A 13,302-nucleotide genomic window follows, 5' to 3' on the forward strand; every position below is an offset into this window, starting at 1 on the left:
GGAAATCTAGAATTTGTAACTTGAGGCGAATCGCCGCCATGGCTGCTCACGCCCGACGACCGAATCTCAAACGCTTCCATGGAAAAATCTCACGCGGCAGGTAGAGAAACGGCCGATCTCAACCATCGTCTTCATCGTCGGTACTGTTTCTCTTCTCCTCCGTTGATGATGTTTACTCGATTGTCGAAATTTTCTTCTTCTCTTCTTCTTCTAATTGATTTTGTGTATTTCGCAGCTATGCAAAAGGAAGCTCAGCCTCTTATCGAAAGGCTCCGCCTTGTCAAAGACGTTAACTCCCCGTGAGTTTCTTTCTTTCATCTCAAATGTGATTTTTGCTTTCTTGTCCTTTTTGAAAAAATGAACACTTTATTTTTTTTTGTTTAATTTAGGTTTCCAAAAGAGGTGGCTTGGGTTCTGTTTAAAGGAATATATAAAGAGCTGAACATTAATATAGTGTGCCCAGGAAAAGATTCAGCTCTTGGTATTATGTCTGTTATGTAGATATCTAATTGTGATTGTTACTACATTTGAATGTTATTGGGGTTGATTATGTTTAGGAGTTGATAGTGTATGCACGGTTCCTGCATCTCTCGTGACGTATGCATCTATCCAAGCGTTACAGCCGGACCTAATCATTAATGCTGGAACCGCTGGTGGGTTTAAGGTACATAATGTTTTTCTCTGTCTTATGTTTGCCTCATATGTGTCAGGAAGAAATAAACATTTGTCGTTATGGCCCTTTTGCAGGCCAAAGGAGCAAGTATTTGCGATGTTTAATTGTCTCTAGCTCTGCTTTCCATGACAGAAGGATACCTGTTCCTGTGAGTGCTCTTTTGTATGAGTGTCCAAGTAAAGCTGCTGTTTTTAGTGAACAGATTCCATGTTGTCTCACTTCAGGTCCTTGATCTATATGGTGTTGGTATGCGGAAAGCCTTCCCTACTCCCAACCTTATTAAGGAGCTGAACCTAAAGGTTGTGCTCTGTGTTCACCATTGTGAATTTGTGATCATCATGCAAGTTTTTTTTTTTTAATTATTTCTTGATATGTTCTGTGCCTTTGGTCTTGATGTTCACAGGTGGGAGATTATCCACTGGTGATTCTATGGATATGTCTCCACATGACAAAGAATCCATCACAGCAAATGATGCTACAGTTAAAGACATGGAGGTACCTTTCTTTGTTCTCCAATCTATGTGTTTCTCTTAATCAATAGCTACTGCTTATTCTGGGTATTTCGGCCAAATTTAGGGAGCAGCAGTGGCCTATGTGGCTGATATTTTTTAAGGTTCCTACGATTTTAATAAAAGGAGTAACTGATATTGTGGACGGAAATAGACCAACCTCAGAGGAGTTTTTGGAGAATTTAGCTGCAGTCACTGCCAAGCTTGATGAGTCCATTACCAAAGTGATTGACTTCATCAGTGGAAAGTGTCTTTCAGACCTCTGAAGAGGTTCACGTTTTTTAATAAAGATTCAAGCAAAAGGGAGATGGGTATAGGCAAGTTAGGCGATAGGTTGGAGCAGAATGTTCATTTTTTTAACTCCACTTTTCCTCATGAGCTCTCGTTTTATTGGCTCTCTTTCATATGATGATGGATCATCTTATATGTAGAACTCAACAAGTTTTGATACCCAACAATATAATAAGATTTGCTTTCATTCTTTTTTTGTTCATGCTTGAAATAGCAAGAAACTTTAGTTAGTTTCTCTGGCCTTTTTTTGAAGTCTAATTACACACTCTTGTGTTGGCTACTAACAACTATCCGTTTAAGTTAAGGCAAAGATTATGGAACAAGAGAAAAATCTCAAAGAAGTCGAGTTCCGTTTTAGAAAGAGCCAATGCGATAAACATGAAGCTCCTGATTCTCACACCTAATCTTCACCAAATATCAACTAAACAGAAACACCACACAAGGTGCAGGTCATAAACTTCAAAAGCTGCAGCGTATATATACGCCTTCACTTTGACCCTTTTGAACAGACCCAAGATTTGGATCTCAAGTCTTAACAATTAAAAGAGAGAGAGCAATGGGAAGCATCGATGCAACAGAGTTGGGTTTAGAGAAGAAACCAAATCCGGGGAAGGCTACAATTCTTGCAATTGGAAAAGCCTTTCCTCAGCAGCTAGTAATGCAAGAATACTTGGTTGATGGCTACTTTAAAACTACTAATTGTGATGACCCTGAACTCAAACAGAAGCTTACTCGTCTCTGTAATGTCTTCCCTTTAACCTTTTTCTGTTAAATTTGTATAAGCCTTTATGAGAACCTGAGTTTTTTTTACAGGCAAGACAACGACTGTGAGGACAAGGTATGTTGTCATGTCAGAGGAGATACTAACAAAGTATCCAGAACTAGCCATTGAAGGAGGATCCACCGTGAAGCAGCGTCTAAACATATGCAACGACGCTGTAACCGAAATGGCAGTGGAGGCTTCTAGAGTCTGCATCAAGAACTGGGGCCGTTCTATTTCCGACATAACTCACCTTGTTTATGTCTCTTCAAGCGAAGCTCGTCTCCCTGGTGGCGACCTCTACTTAGCCAAAGGCCTTGGTCTCAGCCCCGAGACACACCGTGTCCTGCTCTACTTCGTGGGATGCTCTGGTGGCGTTGCCGGTCTCCGTGTAGCGAAAGACATAGCCGAGAACAATCCGGGGAGTAGAGTCTTGCTCGCCACCTCTGAGACGACCATCATTGGGTTCAAACCTCCGAGTGCTGATAGACCGTATGATCTTGTTGGTGTCGCATTGTTTGGTGATGGAGCCGGAGCTATGATCATTGGATCCGATCCAGACCCGATTCATGAGAAGCCTCTCTTTGAGCTCCACACAGCAATTCAGAACTTCCTTCCTGGTAAACCTACAATATACGTAGTTTGCATTCCACTGAAACTTATAACTCACACTACTTTTCCATGGCACAGACACGGAGAAGACGATAGATGGGAAGCTAACGGAACAAGGGATAAACTTCACGCTGTCTAGAGAGCTTCCACAGATAATAGAAGACAACGTGGAGGGTTTCTGCAAGAGACTAATAGGAAAAGCAGGACTGGCTAATAAAGACTATAACCAAATGTTCTGGGCAGTTCATCCAGGTGGACCCGCCATCTTGAACCGAATGGAAAAGCGGCTTAACCTGTCTCCTGAGAAGCTGAGTCCAAGCAGGAGAGCTCTCATGGACTATGGCAACGCAAGTAGCAACTCGATCGTTTATGTGTTGGAGTATATGTTGGAGGAGAGCAGGAAAGCCAGGAACATGAATGAAGGTGGAAACGAGTGGGGTCTGATTCTTGCTTTTGGACCTGGTGTTACATTTGAAGGCATCGTTGCTCGAAACCTTGACGTTTGAGCGAAAAAGTAACGGGGGTTTTGGTATTACCTTGAAGCTCAAGAAATGGGGTTTGGTGATAACTAAGGGCTCAAGAAAAAATCGTCTTCTGTTATACAGTCATTACACCAGAGAGAAAAATCATAAAATAATAAGACTTGGAAGCTAAACCAGATGAAATCTTTTTATGATGCTTAAATCTCTCATAGTCTAAAAATATTTCACAAAGCAAAACAACGTAAAATGTGGAATTTGAAAAACAAAGAAAGATTCGATTATCAGAATTAGCTCATCTTTTCCCTACGTTACCTTTGACCAAAGATGATCAAACTTTTCAACAAGTCCAGGAGTTGGATCTTCTCATAACAGGTTTCATTTGTTTATCTTCCTCGAGAGCAACCATACCGACATGTGACGGATCTTCAAGCATCATCTTGGCCACTAAGTATCCAGCGATTGACCAAGTCTGGCATTTACGCGCTTGTTTCCCCACGTATCTCCCTACCGTTCCATCATAGTATTCAGGCCAGTTGTCTTTATGAAGCCTAGCTTCCGCCACTTCAATCGCTCGTCTTGCTATTTGAGGTCGACCCGTTTTGATACAAGCAGCCGTCAGTAGCCAAAGCAACACTGTACCAACGAAGGTCATGTCAGCTTTTGTAACCAGAAGGAATGTGAAGAAGGAGAGTTAGTAAATTTTTACCTGGCCAGGACCCTCCATTGTGGTAGCTCCATCGAGTGTTTTTGGGGTCACAGCCAGTCACTATCTTCCATTCATGGCTTTCTATTGCAGGGTAGCAAACTTTGAGCGGCATTTCTCCGACCAGTTCTTCCCAGCGAGCTTCAATGAGATCCATAATTGCGGTCGACTGCTCAGGAGTAGCCAAGGAAGACAGTATCGCTATACAATTGCCAAGAGCAAACCAACGGAAATCCATTCTTGCTGGGCTAACATTGCCGATGAAGAACCCTCCCTGAGGCGGCATGAAGTCGAAAACCCATTCTGGAAGAGAGTCCGGGATCACGTTGAACTTGTTGACAGCAGTGTGAGAGTACTCCTCTGTCTTGTATCGGTAAATGTCATTAAGCTGCTTCAAGTCAAGCCAAAAGTAGCTCCTCATGTGGTAGCTCAATGCATGAAGTCGCTTCACTATCTGTTCCACCATCTCTTTACCTTCTCCTTCATGTTTGAGTAGGAGGAGAGCACACCTTAAGGCCATGAAGAAAAGGGCTTGAATCTCTATCGGGTAACCATAAACTCCCTAACACACACACACACACAAAACAGATAGCTCAAAACAGTCTTCGTCTAGAAAGAATCACTATAAAGAAAAACTACTAAGAATAAGATGGACTTTTCTCACCATCCTACGATCAATCATACAGCAACCATCAGCGCACAAGAGAGTGGGAAAGGTATCAAACCCCTCAGAGAGACACAGGCTTAATATCAACCGTATACCCTTCTGGCATTCAGGCATGTCAGCAAGAGAAGAGTCTCCAGTAGATTTGGTGTATGCTCTGAGCAGAATAATCCACCAGAATCCAGAATCAACCGGCGCCACTCTCCCAATCGCGCTCTCGCCAAAATCAGCTATCAACGTCTCATGGTTTCTAACAGGATCATGAAAGACTTTGAAGCTAGCAGGCATAACTCCTTCGCCAAGCTGGAACCTATCAATCTTTTTCTCCCATGACTGTAGACGAAGAGTCTTCAAAAGGAAGTTCTTCACTATATCCGGCTCTCCGTTCATCAAGAACGCTAAAGCACTTGGTACAAAGTCTCTCACAAACACCTAAAAGACAGCAGATTTAACAACATCAGGATAAAAAAAAATGTGTGTTTTATTTAGTCAGAAACTCACCTGATCATAGTTGAGCTTTTCCTCAGAGTTATCCACCGCAGCGATTGTCCCAACAGGCTGTCCACGGAAGTACACCATAGACCTTCTCAAAGCGTCCCAGGCCTCTCCCACCATAGGATGAGACTCGAATCCCGCCAGTGACCGAGGGGTATTGAATCCAACGCTAGGTGAAACAACCACACAATCTTGGACGACTCGAGAAGAAGCATTATCCGCGTTGTATCGAAGCTGTGGTGGTGGTGAGGTGGACATTTCAGTAAGAGACCTTTCTTCAAGTGATCTCAGTCTTTCGATATTCAACGGCCTTGGCTTCTCTAGCAGCAGCTTGGAGAAATCAATGTCATCAAAATCGTCCGATGTATTATCAGCAGCAGTCTTGGCGTCGCCGTTCACGTGATTAGAAGTCGACATTTGCGTCGGATTTTGATTCAAAAACCTAGCCAAACAGTCCAATGATCAATCACTCCCTGCATTTCTAGAAATCGATCAGAGTTTCTTTTTTTTTTTATCGCAATAAGGTTCACACACAACGAACAACAGTAGCATGATCAAACGTAATCAATCAATCACAACGACATCACGCATAGAACAGATCGAAAACGGAACTGTCATCGAGCTAAAGCACGCAAGCGATTCTTCGGCGGAGATCCGGGAGATTAACAAAGGAGCGATACAACCTCACTAATCGTAAATGTTGCTCCTAATCACAGAGAAAGACGTAGAGAGATAACGAACCTTAGTTATAATCGAGTGTGGAACGGAGAAGGAGACGAAGGAGCTTCGCACTCTGCTCTGCGTCTCTCTCTGTGATCACGAAACAGAAGAGAAGAGAAGGGAGAGTATATATATAGTAGTATCAGTTAGTCGAATAAGTAATTGAACGGCGAAAGGGTAGACGTATCAGCCATTCAACAAAATAAGGAGGGTTTGGGTCCACGTGTACGGTCCAGATGTGATTGTAGCTACCGGTAAGGTGCAAAAAGTTAAGTCTTCGCGAAGCCATGCATATCATATGAGGTTGTTGAGTTTTGAATTTCACCGGTATTATCTTCACTATAAGTTCTCATAGGATATCTTCACAATTTAAAATGTCAAAAATAAACACTCTCTACGAGATATTTTTAGAACTCTATTTATACACGTACAATTTTTAATTTATTTTCTATTTGAAAAGAAAATAAATTTTAATTATTTAATAAAATATATTAAGAAAAACACTGGTTGAGATATTCAACTTTAGTACTCTGGTGAGTATCTTGCTGTTTATCACTGAATAAAAGCAATACTATTAATGGTTCTAATCCCAGTATCTAACTTCTTAATACTCTTTCCATTTCTAATTGTAAGTAGTTTTGCTAAAAAACACAAAAATTTAGAAAGTTGTTATTCTTTTAAAAATATCATTTAATCAACTAATTTAACCAATTATAAAAAACTTTAACATTATTTCAATGGTCATATTATTTTTAATAAATGAAAAAAGTGTATGTAAAGTACTTATATTTTGAAATAATTTTATTTTAAAACTATTTACAACTAGAAACAGAAGGAGTAAAAAAGAAAAATTGGAAAGAAAAATGTGAAAGTATTGTATAAAAGAGCCTGCATACTCTACCAAATCTCTACATACATGTGGCAGTATATATGACTGATGCATATTAAATAGACAAAATAAATTTAAATAGTTTTACAAAAATACATTATAATATTAATATTAAAGTTTAAATATTTTTTTGGGTTATTGACCAATGGAACTACTCTAAAGATGTTTGATTGTTGTATGGTGGAAGCGAATCTGGTGCCATGCACAGGCTGACTACTTGTTGGTTTCAAAATACTTTTAACCTATCAAATTTAAATTGGAATCACATTATATAATCAAATCTCGTTGGTAATGAAACAAAAGAAAGGTCTAATAATAGTTAGTTTCCAACGTTGCCAATGCTTGATTTGATTAGTCTCTTTTGCCAATGCTTGATTTGATTTATTTACTTACTGGACTTTTTGGGGAATAATATAGGGTTATCTCTGGTCTGAGAAAGTTTTTTTTGTAAAGCCCACTAAATAAAGGCCCAAATCAAAACAAACCAGTGTTTCTTCGTTTGTTCTTCTTCTTCTTTGTTAACCTCTGTACAGCCGCTTCTGAAACTCCTTCTCGAGACATCATCTCCATTACCTTTGGAAGGGAAATTTAAATCACTTATATCCCTTACTAATCTTCATATCCTTCATATTCATTAAACCATATAAAATTACGAAATTAGCCTTAGAATAAAGAAAACATCAAAATTAGAAAAAAAAAAAAATCAAACCGACGAAATGGAGATATCGATCTCCTATACCGACCGTACGGACAGCAGCTCGATTGCACGATTGCGGTTTGAGGAGATTGCGTTTTGGAAAAGGGAACCCGATCGCTCGATTGATTGCTACTCCGGCAAACTCCGACCTCACTCCGATTCGGTCCTCCGTCGTCTTCCGGCGCTGTTTAAGGGTCGAAGAGGTAGGTTTTAGAGGAGAACGAGGCTCTCGGTTTTGGGGTTCCAAAGCTCCTCTCTTGAATGAGCTTAGAAAATGGATTTAGATGTTGCATCCTGGTATCTATTATTATACGATTCCATTATTAGTTGAATTGAGTAGGAGAATGGTTGTATTGTTCGATTCTAGTGCGCTGAATGTAGATTCAACCTCAAATTCAAAACGGGTACGACAGTAGAACTAGAAAAAACTAGTATTACTGATGATTATTGTAGAACTAGTAAAACATGTATAACTTCGAATGTATAATGGATGGTATTGAATGGTTTTGGCAGGCTACAATGAGCCACAACGTCATCATACACTTCAGATGTGAAGGTCGCATGTATTGTTTAGTGTTGAAGCATGCTGTGGAGGAGATAGATCTTTCAATGGTAGAAGCACGCATATGCAAAAAGGTGGGGCTTGATGAATGTAATGTGAAGTTGAAATTGAGTTACATTCCACTGCTGGTTGGGAGTGACGAGAAATTCGTCATTTGTGATGAGGAGGATCTTTGTGGTTATCTTTTGTCCCTTGATAAAAACAACCGTAGGTGCATTTTGTTGGTGGAGGTCATCGAAAGGTTAGAACTCTCAGAGCAACTTTCAAGAGCGGGCAAACCAAGTTCAAAACGAAGTTCAAAAGCGGGGAAACAAAATTCTGTAGGTATGAACTATGAGGTGTGCCATTCGAATGATGATGAAATCGGAGATAAAGCCATAACTCGATATGGTGGCGACAATCAAGTTAATAAACAATATGAGTAGAGGATTGTGGCGATTGAAGATGGAACCTCATGTTTTATTGAAAAGTTTTACTTTGTTTTATTTGACTTTACTTTATTTGTCCTTTAATACCATATAATTTTTTTTATCAAAGACTTAAAAATAGATACATTGAAAATTTTTACTTTGTTTTATTTGACTTTGATTTATTTGACTTTGCTTTATTTGTCATTTAGTATAAATACTAGTTTCTAGAATCAAAAATAAATACATAAAAATAAATATAAATACTAATTTCTAGAATAAAAAATAAATACATAAAAATAAATATAAATACTAGTTTCTAGAATAAAAATACAAATACTACTATGGATAACTGTTTTCTGATTTTGTATTACTAGTATGACTTTCTTTAATCGAAATTCGAAATCAAAATGTTTGAAATTGGAAATCAGAATAAGAAATATTATCTTGATTAAGAAAAAATACAAATACTAATTTCTAGAATAAAAAATAAATACATAAAAATAAATATAAATACTAGTTTCTAGAATAAAAATACAAATACTACTATGGATAACTGTTTTCTGATTTTGTATTACTAGTATGACTTTCTTTAATCGAAATTCGAAATCAAAATGTTTGAAATTGGAAATCAGAATAAGAAATATTATCTTGATTAAGAAAAAATACAAATACTAATTTCTAGAATAAAATAAATACATAAAAATAAATATAAATACTAGTTTCTAGAATAAAAATACAAATACTACTATGGATAACTGTTTTCTGATTTTGTATTACTAGTATGACTTTCTTTAATCGAAATTCGAAATCAAAATGTTTGAAATTGGAAATCAGAATAAGAAATATTATCTTGATTAAGAAAAATACAAATACTAATTTCTAGAATAAAAATAAATACATAAAAATAAATATAAATACTAGTTTCTAGAATAAAAATACAAATACTACTATGGATAACTGTTTTCTGATTTTGTATTACTAGTATGACTTTCTTTAATCGAAATTCGAAATCAAAATGTTGAAATTGGAAATCAGAATAAGAAATATTATCTTGATTAAGAAAAAATACAAATACTAATTTCTAGAATAAAAATAAATACATAAAAAATAAATATAAATACTAGTTTCTAGAATAAAAATACAAATACTACTATGGATAACTATTTTCTGATTTTGTATTACTAGTATGACTTTCTTTAATCGAATTTCGAAATCAAAATGTTTGAAATTGGAAATCAGAATAAGAAATATTATCTTTAGTAGTCAAAAAATGTTATATTCAACATGAAAAAAATATATTATACTCTGCAATCAAAAAAACAACCCATCACACTACATACACTTTCATAGACATTTTGTGAAATATGTGATTACTCAATATTAGATTCCATTATAAAATATGTTTTCACACTTTTATTACGTAAAACACCAATATTCATCTTTTCGAATCTTATATTTTATTGTACAACTAAAAAAGTGTTTTATAATTACATGTAATACTAAAATTATTGAAAATCACCGAAAGTACAACTATTTGGTAATTTTGTACAACTACTATCTTGAGTAGAACTACGTGTATATATTAGGCGGGATTTCGAAAAAATTTAGAATTTTTGGCGGACTTTTATGAGTCAAGGCGGGATTTTCGAGGGAAAATAGATTCCCATTTCCCTCTCTCTTTTCTCTCTCCTCTCTTCTCTCTCTCTTTTCCTCGATTCCTTCCTTCTCCTCTCCCAGAGAATCCCCTCGTCTCTCTATCACCTTTCGCAAATGGATCCATGGGTTGAGAATCAGGAAAGGAAGGAGATGAAGAAGATGAAGAAACATTTTGACATGCTTCAGTTTATTTGCGATGCTGAACACGGGATTCCAACTTCGTGCCCATGTGGGGGACGAATCGTCGACGAGGTTTCTACTAATCCAACAGATAAGGATTTTCTACCAGGCCGAAGGTACTTCACTTGTAATGAGTACAAGGTAATTTACATTTTATCTACTTCCTTAACTTATGCAAAATGTCAAACTGAGTGCAACCATGTGAAACTTGCAGAATGATGGGTTCCACTTCCGTCAACCATGGGTTCTCGGGGTTGAGGAAGAGGTTCGCTCCTTAAGGCAGGATGTGGACAAAATGGCTGAAGAGATGCACAAAATGGCTGAAGAAATTGCTCAGCTTAAGGACCTTCTTACCCGTAAATGAGAAGCCTTATGTTGTTTGGATTTGTGTCTTTAGTTTGAGATCAGATCTCCTTTAGTTTCTGCAATAAGCCTTATGTTTGGATTTGTGGAATTGTGTGATGTTGTGTTAAAGACTATCTCCTAATTAATGTGATGTTGTGTTAAGATTACTGGTTTTCCGTAGTAATACCAAAGTTTTCCGTAGTAATCCATAGTTCTCGAACAAAACACTTAAAGTTAAAGTACAACAAAATAAAGTTTTCCGAAGCATACAACACGATAAAGTAGCTAAATTCATCACTCCAAATTCATCACTTCAAATTCATCCAACTCTTTTCCTTCCCTTCCTCCTGATGCGATCCGGAGGTATGATCTTCACCTCCTTAATCTGATCTGGTACATTCCAAGAAGACATGTCGGGCACAACACAAAGTGTCCTGTCATACGCCAAAGCCCACAATTCCGTCCAATAGTATTTTGAGCACAGCTCATGGATATTAAGGCCGCCATCAACATTCGTAGTGAAATAGATGTAAGCTGCCAGTCCGTGCAGGCAAGGAAACTTTTCATAATCCCACACCTTGCAAGTACAAGATTTTTCAACCAAGCTCGCCCAAAACATCTTTCCAGCAGTGTCAGTGATCTCGTACTTAAGCTCATAACTATTAATCTCCCGTACAGATAGCTTTTGTGCAACATCCCATAGACCGTGCAAGTAGTTCTCAACCAGAGGCACCAGGCTTGTATCGATTGATCTAGAAACAGCTTCCTTCCGTTGAGTGAACCAATCAGAGAATTTCCTGACGATACAATCCAACATTGGTATTAATGCCCACGTCGTTGCCTCTTTAAACACGCTCTTCATTGATTCCACACTGTTGATTGTATCGAAGTTGTACCTGTCACGTGGGAAAAAAACTCTTGCCCATTTGTCCTTTTCAGTATGTTCCTGCACATACTTGTACACAGCAGGATATCTTTTTTCAAATGAGTCGTAAGCAGAGTTGAAGTCATCCACCGTGTAATATCTGCCCAACTCCATAAATTTATGTCCGACTATAACCTTGTTGACGTTACCAGCATGCCATTTCACCTTTTCCTTCAAATGCCATAAACAATGCCCATGGTGAGCCTCTGGAAACACGCTTCCTATAGCGAAGATCAGACTCTGATTTCTTTCACTCATGAAAACCAGTTCAGAAGAGTCTGGTATAACACTTTTAAGCATCTCGAAAAACCAAGTCCAACTAGTAAGATTCTCACTATCTAGTACTGCAAACGCAAGTGGATAACTTTGACCATTAGGATCTTGAGCTTCCGCGAAAACTAGAACACCACCATATTTGTTCTTCAGCGATGTCGCATCCACAGCTATCACTTTCCTCATAAATGCAAACCCTTCAATGCAAGCTCCCAAAGCTATGAAGAGGTACTTGAATTTACTTGCATCATCCAATTTCACACAAGTTTTTGTTCCTGGATTCACTTGCTTTAACATGTACAAATAGCTATACATCATCTTGTAGCTCTTTTCCGGACTACCAGGTATACCACTTACATGATTGCTCATTGTATCCTGCCCAAACCAGAACAAACCAAGTTATCCACAGTTCTATTAGTTGTCCCGAGTTATACAGTTAAAGTTATCCACAGTTCTATTAGTTGTCCCGAGTTATACAGTTATACTACAATTATCATGAACAAGGTCGATCTAAGTCCAATGAGAAGCGAGATGCCTATACATTCTCCAATTCTACTGCCTATACATTCTCATTCAACCATTGGAATGCATTATATACCAATGCATTTCAATTGCAAATCCATTAGAACTTACTTCCAAAAGAAAGCTCAAAGCGGAGATCTGAGACCACAACTTACGGATACGTCAGGTGATTGGTTTAAGCAGACAACGGCGGCGGCGGTAGAGAAGCGGCAGGAGAGAAGAGTGGAGATCGAGCAGAGCTGGGGGAGAGGCGAAGGAGGAGGAATCGTCTTAGCCTCTTGTCATAGTTTCTCTTTCGCGATAGAGATAAAGAGGAAGAGAAAAAAAGAGGTGAGATAAGCGATTTCGATCAGAAATCGCGTTTGCTTTTAGGGATTTTGTTGGTTTAGTTGGTTTAGTTGTATTACCCATATAAATCAGACGGGTCATTGGATGAGTGGGTCTCGGGTGGATTTGACCCTGGTTTCCTTTGTAAATATCATCACTTATGTTGGCTTATTAGTATTTCACTCATTTTTCGATTTAAATTTAATTGTAAAATGAAATCTCGTTATAACGAGGATATCATGGCTTTAAATTTTTCTTCCACGGGCATTGGAGACGATTTCTCCTCCTTCTCCTCCCTAGTAGGTTCCGAGTTTCGACGCTAAACTGTTTCCATGGCTGACACGAAGGGGAAACCTGTTGATGACGTAAACCCAGAAGTGAAAGAATCTGAGAAAACAGAAGAAGAAGTTGAAGAACAGAGAGACGTGGCAGAGAAGGAAGAAGAAGAGAAAGATAAGAGCTTCGAGGAGATAGGACTTGATCCTCGTCTCATTCGTGCCTTAACTAAAAAGGGTATAGAGAAACCCACTCCCATTCAGGCAAACAGGCCATTCCTTTCATTCTTGTAAGTAACAAAGACTCTCTACCTTTTTTTTCTCATTACTTT

General features: G+C 38.1%; 5 protein-coding genes and 1 pseudogene across 7 annotated transcripts; 4 read left to right on the forward strand and 2 right to left on the reverse strand.

Annotated features, from left to right (window-relative positions):
* The first annotated feature begins 72 nt into the window (after positions 1-72).
* Positions 73-1,709, forward strand: LOC130506111 (5'-methylthioadenosine/S-adenosylhomocysteine nucleosidase-like; annotated as a pseudogene).
* A 263-nt stretch (positions 1,710-1,972) lies between these two features.
* LOC130506110 (type III polyketide synthase B-like) lies at positions 1,973-3,500 on the forward strand. Its single transcript, XM_057000746.1, has 3 exons — positions 1,973-2,213; positions 2,287-2,853; positions 2,924-3,500. Exons 1-3 carry the CDS (start codon positions 2,030-2,032, stop codon positions 3,349-3,351), a joined length of 1,179 nt encoding a protein of 392 aa, XP_056856726.1. The 5' UTR covers positions 1,973-2,029; the 3' UTR covers positions 3,352-3,500.
* On the reverse strand, positions 3,497-6,085 carry LOC130506109 (probable alkaline/neutral invertase B). Of its 3 annotated transcripts, none has more exons than XM_057000744.1 (5): positions 5,931-6,085; positions 5,196-5,662; positions 4,695-5,126; positions 4,034-4,592; positions 3,497-3,960 (listed from the first exon to the last, which is right to left on the reverse strand). In XM_057000744.1, exons 2-5 carry the CDS (start codon positions 5,604-5,606, stop codon positions 3,665-3,667), a joined length of 1,698 nt encoding a protein of 565 aa, XP_056856724.1. In that variant the 5' UTR covers positions 5,607-5,662; positions 5,931-6,085; the 3' UTR covers positions 3,497-3,664. The 3 variants fall into 3 exon arrangements, with proteins under 3 accessions (XP_056856724.1, XP_056856723.1, XP_056856725.1); XM_057000743.1 differs by having other exon boundaries at positions 5,196-5,631; positions 5,931-6,084; XM_057000745.1 differs by lacking the exon at positions 5,931-6,085 and having other exon boundaries at positions 5,196-5,910.
* Positions 6,086-7,488: 1,403 nt separating this feature from the next.
* LOC130506108 (uncharacterized) lies at positions 7,489-8,553 on the forward strand. Its single transcript, XM_057000742.1, has 2 exons — positions 7,489-7,698; positions 8,009-8,553. The coding sequence occupies exon 2, from the start codon at positions 8,015-8,017 to the stop codon at positions 8,480-8,482; it is 468 nt and encodes a 155-aa protein (XP_056856722.1). The 5' UTR covers positions 7,489-7,698; positions 8,009-8,014; the 3' UTR covers positions 8,483-8,553.
* Positions 8,554-10,173: 1,620 nt separating this feature from the next.
* LOC130506107 (uncharacterized) lies at positions 10,174-10,776 on the forward strand. Its single transcript, XM_057000741.1, has 2 exons — positions 10,174-10,444; positions 10,518-10,776. Exons 1-2 carry the CDS (start codon positions 10,238-10,240, stop codon positions 10,665-10,667), a joined length of 357 nt encoding a protein of 118 aa, XP_056856721.1. The 5' UTR covers positions 10,174-10,237; the 3' UTR covers positions 10,668-10,776.
* Positions 10,777-10,800: 24 nt separating this feature from the next.
* Positions 10,801-12,974, reverse strand: LOC130506106 (protein FAR-RED ELONGATED HYPOCOTYL 3-like). The gene is made up of 2 exons (XM_057000740.1): positions 12,524-12,974; positions 10,801-12,221 (listed from the first exon to the last, which is right to left on the reverse strand). The coding sequence occupies exon 2, from the start codon at positions 12,213-12,215 to the stop codon at positions 10,968-10,970; it is 1,248 nt and encodes a 415-aa protein (XP_056856720.1). The 5' UTR covers positions 12,216-12,221; positions 12,524-12,974; the 3' UTR covers positions 10,801-10,967.
* Between the last annotated feature and the right edge of the window lie 328 nt (positions 12,975-13,302).

The sequence above is a fragment of the Raphanus sativus genome, unplaced genomic scaffold, assembly GCF_000801105.2.
Source record: "Raphanus sativus cultivar WK10039 unplaced genomic scaffold, ASM80110v3 Scaffold2891, whole genome shotgun sequence".
NCBI lineage: Eukaryota > Viridiplantae > Streptophyta > Magnoliopsida > Brassicales > Brassicaceae > Raphanus > Raphanus sativus.